At 60.8% G+C, this 23,500-nt stretch overlaps 2 protein-coding genes across 10 annotated transcripts in view; one reads left to right on the forward strand and one right to left on the reverse strand.

Moving 5' to 3' along the window:
• SYT2 (synaptotagmin 2) overlaps positions 1-9,110 on the forward strand; it is an 85,025-nt gene extending 75,915 nt beyond the window's left edge. The window contains exons 2-9 of the mRNA XM_082857516.1: positions 2,817-3,013; positions 3,848-4,014; positions 4,886-5,002; positions 5,248-5,415; positions 5,587-5,754; positions 6,587-6,704; positions 7,422-7,555; positions 8,105-9,110. Coding sequence (XP_082713642.1) covers positions 2,833-3,013; positions 3,848-4,014; positions 4,886-5,002; positions 5,248-5,415; positions 5,587-5,754; positions 6,587-6,704; positions 7,422-7,555; positions 8,105-8,311 — 1,260 coding nt within the window. The 5' untranslated portion in view covers positions 2,817-2,832 and the 3' untranslated portion in view covers positions 8,312-9,110. The remainder of the gene's footprint in view (positions 1-2,816; positions 3,014-3,847; positions 4,015-4,885; positions 5,003-5,247; positions 5,416-5,586; positions 5,755-6,586; positions 6,705-7,421; positions 7,556-8,104) is intronic.
• A 9,576-nt stretch (positions 9,111-18,686) lies between these two features.
• PPP1R12B (protein phosphatase 1 regulatory subunit 12B) overlaps positions 18,687-23,500 on the reverse strand; it is a 192,951-nt gene continuing 188,137 nt past the window's right edge. For all 9 annotated transcript variants that reach the window (XM_082857390.1, XM_082857389.1, XM_082857388.1 and 6 more), the window contains one exon: positions 18,687-19,443. In XM_082857390.1, the coding sequence (XP_082713516.1) occupies positions 19,357-19,443 (87 nt within the window). In that variant the 3' untranslated portion in view covers positions 18,687-19,356. The remainder of the gene's footprint in view (positions 19,444-23,500) is intronic.

Consider the following 23,500-nt stretch of genomic DNA (forward strand, 5'->3'; position numbering starts at 1 on the left):
CTGGTGGCCCTGTGGTTGCTGCTTCACGGTGTTGCTACTGCTGGAAGTGCCCTGGGACTTAAAGGGATTACGACTAATACAGTCTTTTTAAATTTTTATTCTTATTTATTTTTTTTAAACAGGGACTCATATATATATACATATATATATATCTATATATATATATCTATATATTTAATTTTATTTATTTTTAGCTGCGTTGGGTCTTCGTTGCTGCGTGCGGGCTTTGTCTAGTTGCAGCGAGCGGGGGCTACTCTTCATTGCCGTACGCGGGCTTCTCATTTCAGTGGCTTCTCTTTGTTGCGGAGCACGGGCTCTAGGCGCACGGACTTCAGTAGTTGTGGCTCGCGGGCTTAGTTGCTCCACGGCATGTGGGATCTTCCTGGACCAGGGCTCGAACCTGTGTCCCCTGCATTGGCAGGCAGATTCTTAACCACTGCGCCACCAGGGAAGTCCCAGCTAATACAGTCTTTTTTCTAAAATTAATTTTTATTGGAGTAGAGTTGATTTACAATGTTGTGTTAGTTTCTGCTGTACAGCAGAGTGAATCTGTTATAAATATACATAATCCACTCTTTTTAGATTCTTCTCCCGTATAGGTCGTTACAGAGTATTGAGCAGAGTTCCCTGTGCTATACAGTAGGTTATTATTAGTTATCTATTTTATATATAGTAGCATATATATATCAATCACAATCTCCCAATTCATCCCACCCCCCCTCCCACCCTATTAGCCATAAGTTCGTTTTCTACATTTGTGACTCTATTTCTGTTCTGTAAATATGTTCATTTGTACCATTTCTTAAGAGTCCACATATAAGTGATATCATATGATACTTGTCTTTCTCTGTCTGGCTTCACTCAGTATGACAATCTCTAGATCCATCCACGTTGCTGTGAATGGCATTATTTTGGTTTTTTATGGCTGAGTAATATTCCATTGTATATATGTACCACATCTTCTTTATCCATTCATCTGTTGATGGACATTTAGGTTGCTTCCATGTCTTGGCTATTGTAAAGAATGCTGCAGTGAACATTGGGGTGCAGGTATCATTTCAAATTATGATTTTCTCCAGGTATATGCCCAGGAGTGGGATTGCTGGGTCATATGGTAGTTCTATTTTTAGTTTTTTAAGGAACCTCCACACTGTTCTCCATAGTGGCTGTATCAATTGACATTCCCACCAGCAGTGTAGGAGGGTTCCCTTCTCTCAACACCCTCTCCAGCATTATGGTTTGTAGATTTTTTGATGATGGCCATTCTGACCTGTGTGAGGTGATAGCTCATTGTAGTTTTGATTTGCATTTCTCTAATAATTAGTGATGTTGAGCATCTTTTCATGTGTTTGTTGGCCATCTGTATGCCTTTGGAGAAATGTCTATTTAGATCTTAACCCCATTTTTTGATTGGGTTATTTGTTTTTTTGATATTGAGCTGCATGAGCTGTTTGTATATTTTGGAGATTAATCCCTTGTTGGTTGCTTCATTTGCAAATATTTTCTCCCATTCTCTGGGTTGTCTTTTTGTTTTGTTTATGGTTTCCTTTGCTGTGCAAAAGCTTTAAAGTTTAATTAGGTCCCATTTATTTTTATTTTCATTCCTCTAGGAGGTGGATCAAAAAAAATATTGCTGCGATTTATGTCAAAGAGTGTTCTGCCTATGTTTTCTGCCGAGAGTTTTATAGTACCCAGTCTTACATTTAGGTCTTTAATCCATTTTGAGTTTATTTTTGTGTATGGTGTTAGAGAATGTTCTAATTTCATTCTTCTACGTGTAGCTGTCCAGTTTTCCCAGCACCACTTATTGAAGAGACTGTCTTTTCTCCTTGTATATTCTTGCCTCCTTTGTCATAGATTTATTTACCACAGGTGTGTGGGTTTATTTCTGGGTTCTCTATTCTGTTCCATTGATCTGTATTTCTGTTTTTGTGCCAGTACCATACTGTCTTGATTACTGTAGCTTTGTAGTATAGTCTGAAGTCAGGGAGCCTGATTCCTCCAGCTCCGTTTTTCTTTCTCAAGATTGCTTTGGCTATTCGGGGTCTTTTGTGTTTCCATACAAATTGTGAAATTTTTTGTTCTATTTCTGTGAACAGTGCTATTGGTAATTTGACTGGGATTGCATTGAATCTGTAGATTGCTTTGGGTAGTATGGTCATTTTCACAATATTGATTCTTCCCATCCAAGAACATGGTATAACTCTCCATCTATTTGTGTCATCTTTGTTTTCTTTCATCAGTGTCTTACAGTTTTCTGAGTACAGATCTTTTGCCTCCTTAGGTAGGTTTATTCCTAGGTATTTTATTCTTTTTGATGCTGTGGTAAATAGGATTGTCTCCTTGATATCTCTTTCTGATCTTTCATTGTTAGTATATAGGAATGCAAGAGATTTCTGTGTATTCGTTTTGTATCCTGCTACTTTACCAAATTCATCGAGCTCTAGTAGTTTTCTGGTTGCATCGTTAGGGTTTTCTATGTATAGTATCATGTCATCTGCAGACAAGGACAGTTTTACTGCTTCTTTTCCAATTTGTATTCCTTTTATTTCTTTTCCTTCTCTGATTGCCGTGGCTAGGACTTCCAAAACTATGTTGAATAATAGTGGCGAGAGTGGACATCCTTGTCTTGTTCCTGATCTTAAAAGAAATGCTTTAATTTTTTCACCATTGAGAATGATGTTTGCTGTGGGTTTGTTGTAATGGCCTTTATTCATAAACAGTCTTTAGCTTTTGGAAGAGCCTCTCCTGGCCCGTGGGCAGAGCCGTCTGCACTCGGGCCCGTGGGATGCTCATCCTATCCCCTTCACCCATAGCCGTCCCTCTGCCACCATGAGGAACATCTTCAAGAGGAACCAGGAGCCCATGGTGGCTCCCACCACCACCACCACCACCACCATGCCTGCTGAGCCCCTGGACAACTCCACTGAGAGTGGAGGCGCCAGGGAGGGCAAGGGGGACCTGTTCGCCACGTTGAAGGACCGATTCTTCAATGAGATGGTCAAGCTCCCTCGTGAGTATCGATCTGTATGCAGCTTGGGGGCGAGGGTGGGGGGGTACACCATGGGGGTGTGACAGCCGCGATCTTTCCTAATGTTTGGACTCGAGGCTGGATTATTTGGGGATCCCCTTCAGGAATGGGGGGCAGTGTGGTCTGGCACTAATGAAGGGAACAAGGGGGTTTATGTGCCCTACCCTCCAGGGGGGATAAACGGTTCTTATACTTAGAAATCTGTCAAAAGATGGAACCAAAAGAAGATATTCAAGTTTCCCAGTCATACTTTAAAACTACTTTATTTTGCAAGATAGAAAATAAAACCCCCTACTCCTTCCTGGATTTCTGGTAAAGGCTGTGGGGAGAAACCCGAGGTCCGGATTCGGGGAGCAGCCCCACTGGTGGGAGGCGGTGCTTCAGCACCTCGGAGAGCAGCCCCGGCCGGCCCGCGGCCGGCCCCTCCCCGCACTTCCCCAAACCCGCGGGCCCTCTGAGCCCGGCCTCCTGGCGCAGGCTCAGCCCTCTCAGGACTGCGCCTGAGGGCCGGGCCTTCCTACCCCACCGGGGTCTGATGAGGACCCTCCCATCCTTCGTGTGAGCCGCAGTTCCAAGGGTCAAAGTTGTCAGATCTCAGCAGAGCCCAGATGGGGGCCCCGTGGTGTGCGCCTGGCTGCTGTCCCTGTCACAGGCTGTCCCCGCTGGGGTGGCAGAAAGGGGAGGGCACCGAAGCATGCAACTTAACGTGGGTTTACAACGCGGGGTGCAGCAGCAGGGCCGGGCCCCGACCCAGCTTTCTATCCCTGAGGGGTCGGGGCTGCCCGAGCGCCGCTGACCCCATCTCCCTGTGGGCAGTGCCCCCCTGGGCGCTGGGCGCCATCGCGGTGCTCCTGGGCCTTCTGCTCCTCACCTGCTGCTTCTGCATCTGCAAGAAGTGCTGCTGGAAGAAGAAGAAGAACAAGAAGGAGAAGGGCAAGGGCGCCAAGAACGCCATGAACATGAAGGACATGAAGGGTGGCCAGGTAGGCGGGGCCGGGTGACCAGAGGCCCCTCGATGCTCTTCAGGTGGGAAGAGCTCGCTCAGGTCAGCAGGGACTGTCCTTGACTGACCCGAAAGGAGGCCGTTGGGACAAAATGCTGGGAAGAGAGACCCCCACCCACCAGGAAGCCACCATCGTGTGACCCGGTTTCCCACCGGCAGGGCTGCTGGACCATGTCCTCATTGTGGGGCCCTGTGGGGCCGTCTCTCGTCCACAAGGACGTGGCTCTTCTCCCCATCTTTCAGGGAGCAGCCTGGAAGACGCCCTGATGTACCTGTGTCTCCTTTTAAGTTTGCAGAGGCCCCGGGCGCCTCACTTTCCCCATGTTTGTTCTGAGAGGAATTTCTTGCTCAAGGAATCAGTGTGGAGGGAGGAGGGAGGGCTGATCTCAGGAGGTCAGCCAGGGGCCGTGGCCTTTGAGTCTGCGCGTGCACGTGCGCACGTGTGTGAGAGCATGTGTGAGCACGCACGTGGACGTGCGTGTGCGTGTGAGCCTGTGGGGGCCCTGGCCCTGCCATGCGGCTGGTCTGAGCTGCAGGATTTTCTTACCACTCTCTCCCTTCTCCTCCCACCTGTGGACTCGCCTGGCCTGGACGCCCGGCCTGCACGCCTGGTACGTGCTGCCCACGTGGTGGCCTGAGCTGGGGGCGGGGCGGGGGTCACAGGGAGGCTCCGCCACTCAAGAAGCCGCGTGGCATCTGGGCCGTGCTGGCCCCGCAGGGACAGGGCCGGGCTGGGGGCTGAGGGGAAGCGGGGCCCGACCGAGCCCCTCCAGCTCTGGGTTGGGGTCTGCACGGGGGCAGGCACCCCGCCTTCCCTCCCTTGACCCTCCCTCCCCTCCTCAGCCCCCCAGGACGATGACGACGCCGAGACGGGCCTGACGGAGGGCGAGGGGGAGGGCGAGGCCGAGGAGCCGGAGAACCTGGGGAAGCTGCAGTTCTCCCTGGACTACGACTTCCAGGCCAACCAGGTGTGCGGGGCAGGGGCGGCCCCCAGGGCTCCACAGGGCGGGCACCCCGGCTGTAGGGAAGAAGGGCTGTGCTCAGCCTGCCCGCCGTCCACGTGCCGCCCTCCTCGAGCAGACCAGTCACCTCGCGGCGACCGTCTCCCCCGTGTTACTCCGATTCCCCGGGGAGGGAGATGGAGGCCGACTTCCTGTCCGGCACCCACCTGCCCGCCCCCTCGGGGCTGACCCGGCGCCCACTCACTCCACAGCTCACCGTGGGCGTCCTGCAGGCCGCGGAGCTGCCCGCCCTGGACATGGGCGGCACCTCGGACCCTTATGTCAAGGTCTTCCTCCTTCCAGACAAGAAGAAGAAATATGAGACCAAAGTCCATCGGAAGACGCTGAACCCCGCCTTCAACGAGACTTTCACCTTCAAGGTGACAGGCTGGCCCGCTGCGGACCTTCCCCTGGTCCTGGGCTGTGGCTGAGGCCCAGAACCAGCTCGGCCTGGACCCGAGCCCGGGTGTCTGCAGACTTGGCAGGTGTCCTGCAGGGCCCCCAGAGGCCCCGAGCTGCCCTGACCCCTCCATCCTGCCTGTGCCCTGCAGGTGCCCTACCAGGAGCTGGGGGGCAAGACCCTGGTGATGGCCATCTACGACTTTGACCGCTTCTCCAAACACGACATCATCGGGGAGGTGAAGGTGCCCATGAACACCGTGGACCTGGGGCAGCCCATCGAGGAGTGGAGGGACCTGCAGGGCGGAGAGAAGGAGGAGGTGAGGGCGGGAGAGCTTGGTGGGTCCGCCCCACGCCCCCGGCTCTATTTCTGCAGACAAGGGGGCACCTCAGGGGGACAGGACGCGTCACTCGTGTTTCTTCCGCGGCTTTGGGCCCACTTAGGGCCGGCGACCCACCTGGGGACCACATTCACCCACAGGGAGAGCCCACATTGTTCTAGAGGATTCTCAGCAAGGGGGGGGCCTGTCTTCCTAGAAACTGCCACAGCACGCACTCACTCATTCGCCACATATTTATTGAGCACCTACTGTGTACCAAAGCCCCCATTTAGCCCCCATCCCTTCCCAGCACCAGCCGGGCGTGTTGGCCGAGTCCGCGCATGTGAGGTGTGCCCTTCCTCACCTCGGGGCTCAGGGCGCCCGGAGGAAGGGTCAGCACCCTGACCGGGCTGTGGGTGAGGCGGCCAGCCTGGGCCCCGAGGCCCGCCTCTGAGAAGCCTCGACTGTGCCATGGCGCCGGCCGAGCTCTCGGGCCCGGAAGCCCCCTCTTGCTAGTCACGAGGTCCTTGCCCTGTGACGCTAACACAAGGAAAAGGATGCCGAGGGCTTGGAGGACCGCAGCTCGCTCTGCAAGTGGGATGGCTGTGATCAGGAAGGGGGGCTCCCCGCATCCCCTCTTCGTCCCCCTCCGCCGCCTGCCAGGCTGGGGAGGGGCCCCGGCAAACCCCACGCCGCCAGCAGCCTGTCCTCGGCGCTGCAGTGTCCACCTGTCACGGCCAGGGCTGTGCCACCCCTGGCCTGAGGCCCCGAGGGGGTCAGCCGTGCTGGACACAGGCGCTGCTGCGCTGACCGCGTCCCCTTCCCCCGACAGCCGGAGAAGCTGGGTGACATCTGCACCTCGTTGCGCTACGTGCCCACGGCTGGGAAGCTCACCGTCTGCATCCTGGAGGCCAAGAACCTCAAGAAGATGGACGTGGGTGGCCTTTCAGGTGTGTGCGTGGCTTCTGGCCGCCATCGGGGGGCACCTGCCAGCCGGTCGCGGCCCAGAGCCCTCGACCTGGATAGCAGGCCTCGGATGCGCGGGACACACAGGCTGTCTGAGCGGCTTTGGGTCCTCAGGGCAGGGCAGGGCGGGGAGCCCCGCTGAGAGCTGCCTTTCCGCTGCTCTCCCTGTGGGCTCTGGAGGGAAGGGGCCAGGGACGTCACCCCCAGGTGAGGCAGGGACAGGGAGGGCAGGCGGTGGGAGGGCCCGGCCTGACGCGGGCCCTTCTACCGGGGGGCGGGGGGGGGAGATGGGGGCGGCCCTGCCTTGGAAGGGGCTCTGGGCGGGGCCGGGGGGGTGCAACTGCCCGGCCTCCTGAGCTGCTCAGGTTCCCGCCAGCCCAGCTCTGTCCCTGAGCCCCCGTGTGACCTCGGGCAGACGGGTGCCCTTCTCTGGGCCTCGCTGCTCATTGACAAGGTTGGGAGGATGGGATGGGGTGGGTCGCTGACGTGCCCCCTGCCCAGGACGGACACCACCAAGTGGCCCCCTGGCTCCTCGCCGCGTGCCGGCCCGTCCCAGCAGAGCCCCGAGCTCCAGGCGGCCACAGCCACGGCGGGTCCCAGAGGTGAAGCCTCTGGCCGCCCTGGCCCGGAAGCTGGCTCTGCCGTCCCTGGGCTGGCGGGCCGGGCGCGTGCTCAGGGCCTCGCCGGCTGCCTCCGCACAGACCCCTACGTGAAGATCCACCTGATGCAGAACGGCAAGAGGCTCAAGAAGAAGAAGACGACAGTGAAGAAGAAGACCCTGAACCCGTACTTCAACGAGTCCTTCAGCTTCGAGATCCCCTTCGAGCAGATCCAGGTGCTGGGCTGGCAGGGGTGGACGTGGGGCGGGTGGCCTCCCCCACTGACGGCTACAGCCGGCCGGCCGGCCACGCCCGGCACTTCCCAGCCCGCCCCTTTTCTGGGGAGGTGAGCGGGAGCTGCTCACAGACACCTCCTTTTGGCCGCCAGGTGGTGGCAGGGCGCGTATGTGGAGAGGCTGCAGCCGCTGAGGCGGTGGACACCCACCTGCCCCTGCTGCCCCTCCACCCCCCAGTCCAGGTCACTTCCTCCGTGAAGCCTGCCCTAACTCACCAGCCGGACGTCACTCCCTCTGAGGTCCCGAGGTGCCTCCTGCTGGCCTCTCGGGTGTGACCTTTGTCACCTTGCGAGGATGCGTCTGCCCTTCTGCTCCCAGGCGCTCAGCACACTGCCGGGGGCCTATGTTCAGTCGTTGGTAGAAGCGAAGAATGCGTCAGAGGCACGGGCCCCACCTCTGTGTGCCTGCCCGCCCAGTTAGAGCTGGGGAGGGAAGGGCCGGCCGCCGGGCCCTTCTCCTGCCCACTGCCCCTCCCTCTGCCCCCTGCAGAAAGTCCAGGTGGTGGTCACCGTGCTGGATTACGACAAGCTGGGCAAGAACGAAGCCATCGGCAAGATCTTCGTGGGCAGCAGCGCCACGGGCACGGAGCTGCGGCACTGGTCCGACATGCTGGCCAACCCCCGCCGGCCCATCGCCCAGTGGCACTCACTCAAGCCCGAGGAGGAGGTGGACGCGCTGCTGGGCAAGAACAAGTAGGGGCCGCGGCCAGAGCCGCTGCTGCCTCAGCTGGGCAGCCCTCGAGGCGTCCCTGCCCACCCGTGTGCGGCCGTGCCCTCGCTCCTGTGCCCTCGTCCTCTTTCTAAAGACCCCCTCCCTCCGACGGCGGCTGAGGAGGGCCCCTCGGAGGTGAGAGAAGCCTGGCCCGTCGTCGCCCGGGGAGCTTCCTCACTGCATGCCCGCCACCCTCCTCCTCCAAAGCTCCGCCCAGCCCTTACCCCGAGGGAGGCTCTCTCGGCAGAAAGTGGTGGCATTTTCTGTTTTCTGAGCGTTCCGGACCAACGCAATGGCAGCACCTCCTGACTCCTGACGGAAGGCAGCCAGCGGCCAGGGATCCGTGCGTGTGTGCGCATCCTCTGTGCTCGTGCAGGGCCGCGGACAGGGTGCCGTGTGGGAGCAGAGGGCTTAGAACCCTGCTCGGACTGGGGAGCTCCCACGCTGCGTGGGAGTGGCTGTTTGTTTGGGAGGCGAGACGGGGAGACTGGACTGTGCCGAGCCAGGACCAAAGCCCGGTGCCAGCGTGGACCTCCTCCTGCTGTCAGGGGCTTCCCGGGACACCACAGACCTAAGCTATAGGCTAGACTAGCTGGACTCGAACGGGGACTGTCCATCTCGCGACCTCACCTTGCTGACGGGTGATGTCAAACCGCAAAGGAACAGAAGACCCGCTTCCCAGAAAGGCCAAAATGAAACTGCCGGGCCTTTGCCCTTGCGGTGGGAGACCCAGATGCCGGCTCCCTTTCTAGGACGGAAGCCAGCAGTCACTGGCATCTCTTCCCCTCCCGCCTGTGCTTCTCCCTTAATCAAAGTGGAGCTGCGCTGTCTGAAGACACGGTATCCGTTCAGGGCCAGAGGGCTTGAAAAGGAAGGTTTACATGTTCTTAGCTCCCCTGAGGCCCAGGTGAGGAGGGGAGGGTAGTGGACAGCTAGCTGAGCTCTCCCAGGGGCCCTGCGGGGAGGCCCCGCCCAGCACTCCTGAGGGACTTGCTGTGAATCCCGAGGAGCAGGGCGGCCGGCCATTCCGAGCGGTGGCGGAGGACGTGGGCCGGGTTCTGCCCCGCGGTCACTGTGCTCGTTCCCCACTCACCTCGTGTCCCCAGCACCGATAAAAAGCCATATATACGTTAGTCCAGTGTGCACCGAGTCTCCTTCCAAACCTGCAGCCTGGGCGAGAGCATCCGGCCCCCCTCAGCCGCCCTCGTCTCTGCAGCTGCAGGCCCCGGCCCTCTCCTCGGCCCAGAACACTCAAGGCTTCCCAGACCCGGAGCTGCGCCTCTTTCCCAGCACCCGTGGCAGCACCTCCCACCCCATCGAGCCCCCCTGGCGTCTGCGGGCACCTGAGGCAGAGGGACGTCTCTTTCACTGTCAGAAAGGAGCAGGCATGTGTTCCTGCCCGGCTGCGTTTCCCGGCCGGGCAGGTGGTGAGAAGCCGTCTCCTCCGGGAGCAGCAGCTGGGCAGTGGGGCTCAGGCTTGCTCGTGGCCCTTGGTCCTCAGGAAGTCATTCTTCACTTGATGCCGAGAAGCTGGGACCTGACGAAGACTGTGGGCTGGTCCTAGGGCCCGGGCTGTAGGACAAGAGTGAGGCTTCAGGCCCGGGGGACCACAGGGGGCTGTCCCGGCCTGGATGCCCCCCTGCAGAGCTATGGGATCTGGTGCTCCCCCGGGGCCCACAGAGCTGACTTCTCACCCTCCACCTTCACTCTCCCGCCCCTTCCCGACCACCTTCCACCATCTGGGATTCTCGTCCACCCTCCTGAGCCCAGGACTCGCCTCTCTCCCGGCGGGAAGGGGAGAGGCTCCGCAGCACGTCTGCTGCTCTGGGGGTCCTGGGCCCGGAGACGCGGCTGGATTACGGCTCTGGGCCCACCTCGAGTGGGTAGCCTCAGGGGCAGGGAGGTTGAGTGTGGGCACCAGTGCGGAGCCGAGGGGACGCGGGAGGGGAGCAGTGCTCTCCTGGGTTCTGGCCGGTCCTGGCTGGGCCCCTGCCTCAGAGGAGCCGTCTGAGCAGAAGGCATCTACCGGGCCCACAAACTAGGTGGGGAAACAACACTGGTCCTAAGTGTCCTGCACCTGAGGGTCCTTACCCAGTCCACAGAGCACCTTCACTGCCACCAGGCTCGTTTCTGGGGTGTCGGGATCCTGCCCTGAGTGGGACAGAATTAATTAAGGTTGGCTACGAGGGGTTCTGGAGGCCTCCAGGCTGTGCGTTTTCACTCCCAAAGTCTATTGCAGAGAGGAAAGTAGAAGAGGCGATTTTTACAAAGGGACTGAAACCATGAAAAACGAAGCCCAGTGCCACCCAGAAAATGGAGGTGAGGCCAGAAAGCTCTGTTTCCTCCTTTCTCCTTGAATAATCATTCCGGAGCGGAACCAACTCCGCCAGGGCTCTGGGCACGTTTCCGGACGTTGGCCGCGCAAGCTGAGGGCTGGGGGAAGCTGGGGGAAGCCCCCGATGATGAGCGACCGGTGCCGGGCCGGATGGGAAGTGACGTTCCGGGTCGCTCGGCTGGGGGAAGGGACAGCAGGGATTCACGCAGCCTCAGGCCTGGTCTTTTTACTTCCCAGGAACCATATGTAGCTTGTGCTTCTAGAATCGGTTTGAGATGGTCTTGCTGGCCCAGGGCTTCAGTGAGGGGTGGGGGTGGGGGTGGGGTCGCTGCAGCTCCCCCGCTAGCCCTGCAGTGGGAGGTGGTGGGTGAGCGAACTGGGGGGGCCGCCCCTGGGGTTGGGGAGGGAGGGCGTCCCGCCCCTCACGTGTCTGGCTTCTGTTTCCCTCAGCCCCACAGAGAGGCTGTCCCTGGGTCTCCCTCCACTCCATCCCCCTTCCTGCCTCAGAGCCCTGGTTCTGCCCTGGGTGGTGGCAGACAGGGGAGGGTCCCCAGGCCTGATCGTGGTGACCCTCAGCCCCCCAACACGGTTGCCAGATTTGGCAAATAAAAATGCAGGGCACCAAGTTAAATTTGAATTTCAGATAAACAACCAATAATTTCAAAGTGTAAGTCAGTCCCTCCTAGGCGCTGTTTGGGACTCACCCGAAACTCAGGCTGCCCCGCCGTCCATGCTCTGTCTGGCAGGCCAGTCCTGCGACCACTTCTGCCTCGCTCTCACCCCGAGCCTCGGGGCAGGGACAGGTCACCAGGATTCTACCCATTCTTTGAGCTGCAATACTGGGAAGGGGGACACTGTGACTTGAAGACACAAGAATATATTTTTTAAGCGACAACAAGAACCTTCTGAAGCCATTTGAGCCTCACGGAGAGGGTGGTCACCTGTGAACACGACCCCAGTCTCGTCCCACCAAGATGCATGTCTCAACTCTGTGTAAATAACCGCATGGCAATGCTGAGTGCCCCCAGCCCCGTTTTACACAACTTGAGCTGCTCCTTCGACTCTGTGTGTAAAGTCCTTCCCCTCGCCCTCCCGGCCCCCCTGCCCTGCCACGCGCCGGGGGGGGGAGTTGGCCTCTGGCCCTGGTCTGACCAGGGGACCGTGGGCAGAGCTGACCCTCGGCGCCCTGCGTCCAGCCCTGTGTCCTGTGTGTGTGTGTGGTGTGCCCCCTCCTCCCCCTCTCTGAATTCACTGAAAAGCCATACAGGGGCCCCTGCGGGGCCATCCTCCCAGGGCTCCCCTCAGGACACTCGTGAAGGGCTCACCCATCGTCACCTCTGCTCCCAGCCCCACGTTGCGAGGACGGATGGTGTCCAGGTCTCCCAGTGGGGCCCCAGCAGATGCCCCCGCTGACCCGGCTCCCTCACCTGGTGTTGCGGTCCGACTCCACGTGGGGGGGTGGATGGGCCATGGGGGTACCCCGTGCAGGCGACGAGGGTTCTCAGGAGCTGTTGGTGGCCGGGTCTGTGGTCAGGTCCCCGATGCCGCCCGGGTGGACAACCAGCCCTGCTCACGTGACACTGGGGGCTTGGGGGGCCAAGGGTGGCAGTGGGGAGGGACCCCGGGGGCTGGAGAGCACAGTAGGCCAAGCTCCCCCGCATACTCTCTCCTGCGGCTGGGCGGCTCCGGCTACGAGGGACCCTCGCCAGCGCCCCGGCCCAGCCCCGGCCAGGTGTCCCATGGGAGGGCGGGAGGTGGAAGGGGGCCGGGGGGCCCCAGGTCCCGAGCCATCTCGCTGAACCAGGAGGGACAGTAGCCGCAGGCCCCGGTGCAGAGGAACGCCACGCACGGGAGCGACCCCTCCGGCCAGCCCTGATGGGAGGAGGGGGAAATGCAGGGGGTCTGACAGGAGTGCCGACGAGGCCGCAGGTGGGCAGGTGGGCCCTGTGCGCTACGAGCCAGGCCCCTTGTGCTGGGGGGGTGGCGGGAGCCGGGGGTGCGTAGGGCCCCCCTCAGCCATCGGGACCCCAGGACCCCTTCCAAGAAGCCAGCCGTCCTGCCCTGGCGCTTCCTCTCCGAGGGCGGGATCCGCTGCTTCTGAGATCCTGGGGTCTGAAGACTGCAAGAGCATGGCGGGCAGGCCCCAGGCCCCCTGGCACGCGCAGCCCCACCAGGACCCCTGCCTTCGCCGTCCCAGGAAGGACCCATGTCCAGCACCCACCCCCCCCCCGCCCCGTGGACTCTGTTCTTGTCTCATCTCTTGTCAACATGTTCTTTTGTAATAAGCGGCATCTCCTTATTAAAGGAATGAGCTGAAAGCACGCTGGGGGCGGTCTCTGGTGGTTCCTGCTGGGTTGGGGAGCAGGAGCCGCCCCCAGGGTCAGCGCGGGGGGTGAGGCTGGGGACACGACTCTTCCCTCAGGGGCTGGAGGAACCAGAAGGCCAGGCCAGGTCCGGCTGGGCGGTGGGCGCGTGGGCCCTCAGGGCAGCTGCTGGGGCGAGGCTAGACCCCCGGCTCCCCACTGCCAGCAGAGCCGGGCTCGGGGCGCGGCCACCGTCTGGCCCTGGGGTGGGGTCAGAGGAGGGACGGTTCCTACAAGCCCTCGGTTAGCTCACCGCAGCCGACTTCTTCAGACGTCTGTGACTCCTGAGGCCGAGGACGGGGCTTCAGGATTTTCTGGAAAGAGACGGTAGGGCAGCACCGCCCCCAGACCTGGAAGGGTGACCCGTCCTCACTGCGATCTGGGGGCCGTCTCCTCAGGGAGGCCCCCGCAGCCCCTCTGCCGCAGGTGGAGCGGGGCGTCCGGCTCAGGGCCAAGCTCCAGGGACGAGAAGGCAGAGCCTGTGAGGCTGGCCTGGCAGAGGCTGGGATTGAGGGGGGCAAGGCCAGCCCAGCACGAGGGCTGGGGAGTCTTCAGGAGGGAAGGGCCGTGCCTCACCGCCTCCAGGCGATGCCCAGTCTCCGCTGACTGCCCGGGCCCAGCGGGCACCCAGAGGAGCCCTCACTCCAGACCTGATCCTTTGCCTCCGATTTGGGCCACAGGCCAGCAGCCGGGTGGCCGCAGGGGAGAAGACGCCTCCCTCCCTCACCTCCGCGACCTCCAGCTCGGTGACGGGGCCTCCGCTGGGTGTGAATGGGGTCTGAGCAAACCAGATGGGGTGCACTAGGATGGACGGAGGGCCCGACCCTGGCCCCCCTGCCAGCGGCCGAGCACCTTAGCCTCCAGTGACCCCCACCAGCTGCCTTTAGAGTTCGGAGCCATGGAGTGGTTCTGGCTGCCCTGAACCGAGCGGTGGCCCTGCAGAGACAGTGCTACACGGAGCAGCGGGCAGAGACCCCGGGAACCCAAGGAAGCCACCTTCTCAGGGCCCCGGCCGCCCGGGGTGAGAGCACCAGTGCCCACCCCCGAGGCTGGGAGCCCCCCAGGCTCCTCCTTGGCCCCTGTGGCCGTCCCTGGGACAGAGGCCCCCAGTGGCAAGGATGGTGACATGAAACTACCACAGGCTGGCCCTATGTAAGGTTCTATAAACCCCATTTCCTAAACTGTGGAGACAGTCACAAAGTTAAAACACAATTTACTTATTTATAAATACTGTTGTGTTTACAGGCATCATGTAGATGTGGATATTATTATTCCCAAACTTTCAAACACAGAATACTTAATAATACTATATAACAATCAGTAAAACAAAATCATTCATCTCAGAGTTGAAAGGCCACTCAGAATTGCATAAAAATACATTCAGCTCACAAAGCGCATCTGGGTCCCTCCCTAAACCCCTATCCCCACCACGTGTATTTACAACGGAGCCGACTTAAAACGGTCCCTCTGGTGCTTTCTTGGAGGGGAAGTCAGGTGGGGGTAAGGTGAACAGAGACAAAATGCTACCCCTGGAATGGGGGTGTAGAGACCCCAGGGAGGGTCTCACAGCTCTTTCCACCGATCAAGACAGAGGCAGAGGGAACGGAGGGGGACGAGGGGGGACCACGGCGCTGCAGCCTGAGTCAGAGTCCCCCATGGCGGGACATGGGGACACAGTCTCGCCCTCCCCCACCTGGGGGCCAGCCTGACAGCAGCCCCAGCCTTTCAGGGGTGCAAGGGGACCCCCACCCCTGCGGCCCACCTCCTGCTGTCTTGGCTTGAGCCCCTCGCCTTTCCCTCCGATCCCCCTCCCCAGAAGAGCGCGGTATGGAGAGAGGACGCAGGTCAGGCTCAGAGGCCAGCCTAGCACCTCACGTCCAGGACCTGCCCCCACCCCGAGTCCTGCTTCTGTGAGACCATCGAGGCTTCAACGAGGCCCCCAGGGCCCTGCCTTTCCTGAACCCGCTCCTGCAAGGCAACAGTAGATGAGCCACTGTCCCAGACGCACCGACAATGCCCGGTGCCCTCCTGAGGACTCACTCAGTCTCTAGCTGCGCAGACGAGGCCAGGCTGCCCACGGGCCCCGCCCAGGCTAGGGCCAAACCTCACCTTCGAGGGGGAAGTGGCACAGCCAGTCAGCTTTGCAACCGGAAGAGTCGGGGCTGATTCGTGGACAATCTCTCCTCTAAAGCACCACCAGCTCCAAGTGAGAAAAGCAAAAAATTAATGGGGAGGAAGATGAGAGTAGGCGGGAGGGTGAAAGGTGTGTTTATTTTGCAAAGACAGGAGCATCGTGAGGTCACCTTAAAGGGCCACCCAGGAAAAGTTTACTGGGAGCATTAGGGGAAAATCTGGAGAAGTAACAGAAAAGGCCACTCTGGCAGATTCCCAGTCAAATGACAAGCAGATTAATTGGAGGAGAAGCTCAGAGAGAAGCCCTCTGGGGAATGGAGGGCGGAAGCAAAAGATATGAGTTAACAGAGCAACACACTTGGATGAAACTGGGTGATGAGACTGCATTTTGAAATCTCCATGTAGCAAACACGCGTGTGCACACAGGCTAGAAGCAAGAGTGACCCCCAAAGCTCGAAACCTCCTAAGGCAGCATCAGGCCAACCCTCAGCCGTGTCTGTCTCTAGATGTGCTTCCCAAGGAGGGGCTCCCAGGACCCCTCCTCAACCTGACGTCCGACCACGACCCTCACAGGAGGGGCTGCATCGCCTGCTACGCGGCCACCGGCCGGTCCAGATTCTCCCGAGCCCACCTCACTCCCAAGCAGCTGTGACAACGACGGTTCCCGGGGCCGCAGTGAAGCTGATCTACTGCCCAATCGAATCAGAGCACAAGCGATCAGTGGCCATCCTTGACACAGTCTACACACCCATCCGGGGGGCCGAGCAAAGCTGAGGGATGCGGGCCCCAGACCCTGGCCCTCCCCCTCCTCCCCGGGGGCTGCTCAGTCCTGCAGCCTTTGGTGTGAACTCCCTGCAGCCCTGCTCAGGGGAGGGACCTCGGCTTGCGACAGCCCCACAAAACTAAAGGCTGGGGTTTCCTCGAGGAAGGCCCTCTGGTGCTTAAGGCAGAGCTGAGACTGAGTGGCCGGTGGGGAGAAACACAGCGAGCGGGTCTGCCGTCTGGGCGCCAGGAGCCGGGCCCCTCCCGTGAGAACCACTCATCCAGAGGCCGTGTTTCCACCCCCGCGGGTTTGCATATTCTCACCAGGCCATCAGGAGGGACGGCCACTACCCTCCAGACTGAATTCACTTTCCCACCTTGACACACTCTTAAACCACCTGAATGAGAAGAAAAGAATTTTTGAAGTTAGAGCAAAAACTCTGAGCGAGAAATGTTCTGGTCTCCCTAGGAATAAACAAATCACAGACTCTCAAGCCAAGAAGGGGTCCTGAGGACCACCGACCCAGCCCCCTTTCACAGACGGCCGCACGGCGGGTCAGGACAGGCGCTGGCCCCGGGCCCCAACGCCCGGTCCTTTCAGTGGCCTCGTTCTGCCGCCACAGCTGCCTTCCTACAAGGTCAGGAGACACACCCTCCGAGGTGCTGAAACCTGCCTTAAAACTCAGTAATGGGGACCACGCTCTGTACTTGTAACTGGGCCCCGACAGGGGCAGGACCACCTATGACCGCTGGCCGCCATGTCCAGAGTCAGGGGTGGTGCTGGAGGCCAGGATGCCAGCGCTCACCCAGTGGATGGAACCAGGGGCCCGCTCCCTACTGGCCCAGCTGCTGAGTCCACGAGGTTTTCCCTTCGGAGGCACATGGTGGCCTGGAAGCTGGGAAGCCCCTCTGTCTGTGTCCGTCTGGGTGGGAGAGGCCTGCTCCAGGGCCAGAAACCTGGAGACAGAGACGAGCTGCTCCCCTCCACGCGGGCAGTTCACACACACCTTGGTGGGGTCCACAGGCTTGGAAGTGGGATTCCAGCTGCCTTTTGCCCCGAGTGGCACTAACATGCACACGATTTGCTCAGCGCAGGGAAGCAGAGGAGCTGACGCCCTGCAAGTGGGCCGAGGAGACAGGCCAGGGCTCGTCCTTCCTTCAGCCCCTTCCAAGGCCCAGCCTGGGGCCTCAGGCACGAGGGGGAGAAGCAGTGAGGCTTCAGCCAGAGACTCAGACTCTCAGAGGCTGGTTGTCACTCCCAGAGGTGCGGCCTGTCCAGAAAACGGCTGGCCAAGGCCGACGAGGCCCTCCCCCCAGCGCTGACCACCCATCCAGGCACCGCGGTGACAGGGCGCAACCCCAGAGGTAGCGAGGGGGCCCCTGACCATCACCTCGCGGACCAGCACAGCCTGGAAAGAGACCAGATTCAGAGTTTGTCTCACAGACTTAGTTGCATAAGAGAGAGAGCGCCTGAGACCACGGGCTGGTCCACACCACGGGCTCTAGCCACAGAGCCTGGCTTCCTGAGTGGAGAGGCCTGACACAGAAGGGCTGGAGGGAGGCGCGGGACACAGCCCGACCGGGTTCCGAGAGCCGCCCGCGCCCCCGAAAGGCACAGACGGAGCGGAGGGCGTGCTGCGGCCCCTCTGCCTGGTCTGCCTGATGCAAGAGAGTCCAGGTGACGTCCTAATAATTCAGTTTCCTTTTCCAGTCCTGGCCCAGCACCCAGGGTGTGCCGGAGAGTCAGGGTCAAGGCCAAGGCCTCGTGCCCGCTCCCCTCCCCCAGAACAAAGGAAACGCTACAGTGGAAGATATGAAACTTCACTCTCAGCAACGCCCCCGGCCCCGACGACACAAATCACCCCCGCCCAGGCATCGCTCCTCGCAGGAAATGGCCGGACATGGAAGGTTTTGCACACTCTGAGAAAGGCGTTTTGCCCCAGGAGACAAAGCTCCTATCCCGAACTGGGACCTTGATCATGGCTCTGGGTTAAAGAGCCTGTGACGTTTCTGAGGGCCACGGAAGGGGCTGGAAAGAAAGAGAAACTAGACAGAGGTAGCGTATGTTGAGAACGGACCGCTACACACTAAATGTCTCCGGCAACCCCAAAGCGACCTGCACACTCAAACCAGCCGAGGGATAAAGCGCCTACAAAAAGCAAACACTTAAGTGTTAATACTGGGGCATCATCAAGAACTCATGACCCAATTCTGTGCTGAACCAAGGAGCCACCTGTCCAGGTTTTCGTCCAGAGAAGGACAGCCAAGACGCGGCAGGTGGGAAAAGCAGGGCACGTGGGGACCGACTTCCAGGCCCAGGGGAGCATCAGCACCTTGGGGGTCCCCAGCCGCAGGTACGGCAGGGCTGTCACGTTACAGGGGGACCCTCAGGAAGACCTCAACTCTCATCCAAGCCGCCCAGCTTTCGAGCGATCAAGGCGCAGCCGCCAGAGGCTCCCTGACGGCGGGGTGGGGTCCCTGGGACACAGCCTTGGCCACCGGGTCTCGCCACTCCGAGTCCAGACTCGTTCCTCCTGCTGGCTTCCGAGCAAACAATCGTCTCTCCCCTGGACACGCCCCAGATGCCATCAAGCCCACCACGCTCACAGCACAAGGCATGAGGGGGGGCCTCAGACGCCCCCACGCCTCCTCACAGCGGCGCCACTTCTCTTCAGGAGAGGAGACCAGGTCACAGGGAGGTGGGGCAGGCGGGTGTTCTAGCAGAGAGACGCTGCGCGGGGAGGACGGCGGGGAGCGGGGCCCGGCGGCACCACTGCCCGGGCACACCGCTGGGGTCGGCGCCGTCCCCGCGCCCACCTCCCGGGGCACGCGCCGCGGGGCGGACGGAGGAAGGAAAGTGAAAGGGCAGAAAGGGAAGAGGCAAGCCCGGTCACCTGAGCCCTGGGGAGAGGGCCAGACACGGAGGGAACGGGCGTTAAGACCAGTCAGGTGCCACTGGGTTGCTGGTAGAAAAAATTCCACCACCACCGGCGGGAGTCAGAGAAAAGTCAGTTCCTGAGAGGCAAGGACAAGCAGGGGCCCCGACGTGGAGTCACTGTCAACTTGGATCTAGTGGCGGCAGCTCCAGAGGCCTCCCCATGTGTGTCCCACATCAGAGCGCGTGGCGGTGGCAGCAGGGCTGGGGCCTGGACCAAGTGCTACGTGGACCAGTGGCCCGGCAGCCGGAGGCCGGGTCCACGGCTGGCCTGGCGACCCCCAGGCCTCCACCAGACGGCTCTATCGGTTGAGGGATCGCAGTCGCGCTTTGATGAAAACTGTCTGAACCCCAGCGGCGGGGCCCGGAGGAGGGGACACGGAGGGTGCAGAGGTGGCAACTGGACGACGGCCAGAGAAAGGTCCTCGTGGCTCCTCTTGGCCGGACGGCGCCGGCGGGGGAGAGGCGGGGCCAGCGCCGTCCCGGGAAGCCAGCGCCTGGCCTACTTGGACAGCTTGCTGATGACCCTGATGAGGGCGCCGTTCTCGTCCTTCAGCCTCTGGTTGTCGGATTTCAGTTCTGTCAGGACCTGCCGGCGGAAGGGAAAGGCGAGTCAGTCCGGCTGGTGACGGGGACCAAGTGCCCTTCTTCCTGCTCACGGGCTGGTGACGGTACCGCGCGGGGCCACAGCCCCTCCGTGCACACAGCAGGAACAGCCCCTTCCCCGCGCGCCACCCTCTCCTTCTCCTGAACCAGTAACTCTTCCAGGGTTTCCTCCCCGGAACTCACCTCTGGTTCAGAGAAACCAGGGCAGCGCCATTTGTGCTGGGGACACAGGGAAGGGTCAGAAGAGGTGATGGGGTGAAGGGAAGGAAGGCGGGAACGCGTGGTGGGGGGCACAGCTCAGCTTTCCCATCACACCCCCAAGACGACTTAGGGTCTTGCTTCTGGTGCCATGTGCCGGAACCCGCTGAGGTCCCCGCTGGCCATAGCACGTGTCCACAGTCAACCCCCAACACCCAGGAGCCCGAGCATGCCCTAAGGGGGCTGGGGCTCTGCTGTGGGAGATGGGGGTGGAGACGTCTGTTCTCCCAGCCCGGCCTCCCCGGACCGTAACACTGTGTCGCACAACTCGTGAAGCGAGGGAGCAGCAGTCCCGAGCCCAGGCTGGGAAAGTGTGGGGTGTCTGACAGCCCCGACGGGTCCCGACGAGGGCACGGCTGGTGTGCGAGCCTTGCTGGCGGCAAGGGAGAGTCAGGTCAGAGGGAAAGTGCTTCTTCACTGTGAAGGCGACAAAAATCCACACCCACATCTGTCTGGGGCGAGTGTCCTCTGGTCAGTCATTCAAACCTACAGGCCCCTCCATGTTCCCAGGGCTACTTCCAGTTCTGGCTCTGCTGTTAGCACCCAGGGGTCAGTCAGATCCCCGTAAAGAAAGGAACCGTTCCCTCAGTCTCTCACGGAAGCTGCAGGTTAAGTTGCAAAGGGAGACCTAACCTCGTGTGCACACACCACAGACACACGAGGCACTGGTATGGAGGGAACAGAACATTGGAGCACCAGGACGGCCTCAGGGTCTGTGACGCAGCCATCCTCAGGTCCACAGACGGGGGCCCGAGTCCAGCATCACTAGCGCAGCACGGCACAGCTCCTCACTGACTGCAGAGCTCACCCCTTCCCCGCAGCCGCGGTCGCGGGCCAGAAGCCGCGACCGTCGTCCGTGAGCTGTGCCGCTGGAGGCACACCGCTCTCCTCTCTGGCTTTCCATTTTGTGTCTAAAGAAGCCATCCCCACCCTCATCCCTCACAAGGCAGGGGCTCCGTGTGACAGGGCCACAGCTGTGACCGCATGCAGTTAGAGGGCGTTAATCCAGGAAATACCAGAGCAGGCCTGTCCTCTGACCTCTGACCTGACACCGTTGGAGCCTGGCCGGCCTCCCTCTTCTGCCTCCACCCCTTGGCCTCAACTGCCCAGACACTCAAGCCAAGAGGCTCGCAGCAGCCCGCGGGCGTGGCCTCCCTCGTCTTCCCCTGCCACGTGCCCTCCCAGGGCACCCCGGGGCCGGCAGCCTGGGCGCCAGCGAGACTCTCAGGCCGTGTTCCCACGACGGGAGCCCCGGGTGGGAAGAAGCTCTACATGGGGACAGGCCGCGTGTCACAGCTGCCAGCTCGTCCGGTTGGATCTGAACCGCTCCCCTTTAAAAGCATGTACAAACGCACCCTCGAGCCTTGGAGATTTACGTCCCCGTTGAGACTCAACTCTTTGGGAAAAACTTGGCCAAGGCACTTTCCCAGCTGCCTGAGCTCCCGCGGCCAGCTCCAGGGAGCGCCAGGAAGGAAGAGAGGGGCGCGGAGGAAGTGTGAGGAAGGCGGGCTCAGGAGGGAGAGGAGGAGGCGGAGGGGGTTCTTGGAGCCGCTCGTGAAGCGCGGGCCGATTGCGCACGGACACCCGTGGAAGCGCCGCGCACGACGAGCTTGCACAGCTTCCCCGCTTCTAAGTGCCCGGCTTGCCTCAGTCTGACAGGAAGGACAAAGAGAACGAAGCAGCTCCTCTCCAACGTCACCTCTTCCAGCCGTGGGTGAGGAGCGTGCGGCGTGGGGTCCCGACGCTGCAGCGGCCCCGGGGGGAGGCCGGCCCTCCCGAGCGCCCGTCGGTGGGGACGGCAGGCTCCTCCTGGAAGGGGCTGGGTGGCGACGGCCCAGGTCCAAAGCCGCGTGGTCTCTGAGCAACGCCCACCTCTCAAGGGCCCACAGACACGGCGACGCGCACACAACGGCCCGGCTCCGGGAAGACGGCGCTTGTGGATGCTGGAACCTGACCCCACGGAATCCCCACGCGCCTTCTGTGGGTTTCTCCGTGACCCGGGCGGGCCTCTCTGCATGGCCCTGCTGAGGAGTCGGCACTGAGGGGCCGCAGGCTGCCCCCTCGCCCCACGCCAGGGCTGCCAGGCGGTGGGTGCGCAGCCGGCCCGGAGCCTGATGTCCTTGGCCTGCCCGCCCCGTACCCTCCAAGTGACCTCGGGCAAGTTACTTCTTCTGTGACTTGGTTTTTCCCATAGGAAAAGTGACTGTTATGGGGAATAAATGAGAAAGGGCGAGTACAGGGCTTAGCACAGGCCCTCAGACGACAGCCGCCTCCGGGGTCACCAGCCCTCCTGATCTCACGCTCTCCCCACCAGGAGGAAACCGAGAAAACCGGGCCATCTTCCGGGGGCCCCCGTCCGCCCCAGGTCAAAGCTGGCTCATCTCCTGGCGTGAAGCTTGGCCCTGACGTGCTGTCACGAGGAGGGCCGGCAGGCTGCTCGGGGCCGCGGGCCACCTCCCTCTCAAGTTTCTGTGTCACAGCATCTCCAGCAGGATATCCGCTCCACCCGACAGTAATTCGGGTGCTTCAGATCTAGTGGGTACTAGTTGCCAGCTACTGACCCCGAAGACACAGCAAACGGGCACAAAGAAGAACAGGCCTGGGTCAGGACTAATTAGATTGTTGCTACAAATTAAAAACTCATATCAGAGAGTGAGACTGCTCAGCAGTGAGGACCCCTCACGCCGCCGTGGTGAGGAAACGAGCCACATCTGCAAGCCTGTCTGCAGACCCACATCCAGGGACAGGCATCAAGTGCAGAAGATGCATTTTCTGGTTCTCCGGTGAAGACGAGCCCCCGCTCCCCTGCCGCCTCCTCGGCAAGCCCCCTGCTGGCAGTGGGGCTGGGGGTTTGGCCGTGGGAGAGCAGGCACATCCCCAGGCCCAGATCTGTGACAAGGAGGAGGGCAACACCCACCAAGAAGGGAGAGGGATGGAAAGACCCAGCAGGGGGTGGGCGGAGCGGGGCTGGGTCAGTGCCCCCCCAGCGCTCGTTCTTGTCAGGTCCTGGGGCCGCGGTTCTCAGCCCAGCTGCACAACAGAACCAGCAGGGGAGCTCTGAACAGACACCCGGGCCTTTGCCTCTGAGGGGTGCCTGGCACAAATGTGCTCAAGCCCCCAGGCGTCTGGAACGTGTGGCCCCTGCCCTTGGTCACCGTCACCCCAGGCGCAACCCGACTGCTCCAGGGACTAGGTTGCACTTGGATCGCTGTTGATCGAGACCCTGACCTCCCCCCAGAAACGTGTGCGTGTCCACACACAAGTAGGCGTGGACCCGTCTGCCTGACTGACCTGCGCTCCGTCTCTAGGGGAAGAGTCTCACCAAACCAACGGCAGCCCAGGCCAGGCCCCGGCCCTGGGTCGCCCCGGCCCATGCCGCCTCTGCAGACCAGCGACCTTCACAGGAACCCGCGTGCAGGCTCTGGGAGGCGAGTGCAGAGCCCGGGACCAACAACAAGAGGGAACGTGCCTGGAGTGGAGGAGGGGAGGAGGGGGCAGGCCTAGAGCCCCTGGGGGTCTGAGCCCTCGATGGCCTCCGAGAGTCTGGCCACAACCCGGGTCAGGGCCCTGTTCTCAGCCTGCAGCTGCTCGTTCATCTGCTTCAAGGTCTGAATCTGTTTTAGCTGGTGGAGGTTCTGCAGAGAGTGAGACACGAGGGACAGACAGGCAGACAGAGACAAGACGGACCAGAGGAGAGAAAAGTGGGACAAAGAAATCACGTTGACATTTTGTTGACGTTTTGTTTTTGTTTTTAGTTCGCATGCAAGAAGGGAAAGGAGAGA

The sequence above is a fragment of the Leucopleurus acutus genome (genome assembly GCF_964270905.1).
Source record: "Leucopleurus acutus genome assembly, chromosome: 2".
Lineage (NCBI taxonomy): Eukaryota > Metazoa > Chordata > Mammalia > Artiodactyla > Delphinidae > Leucopleurus > Leucopleurus acutus.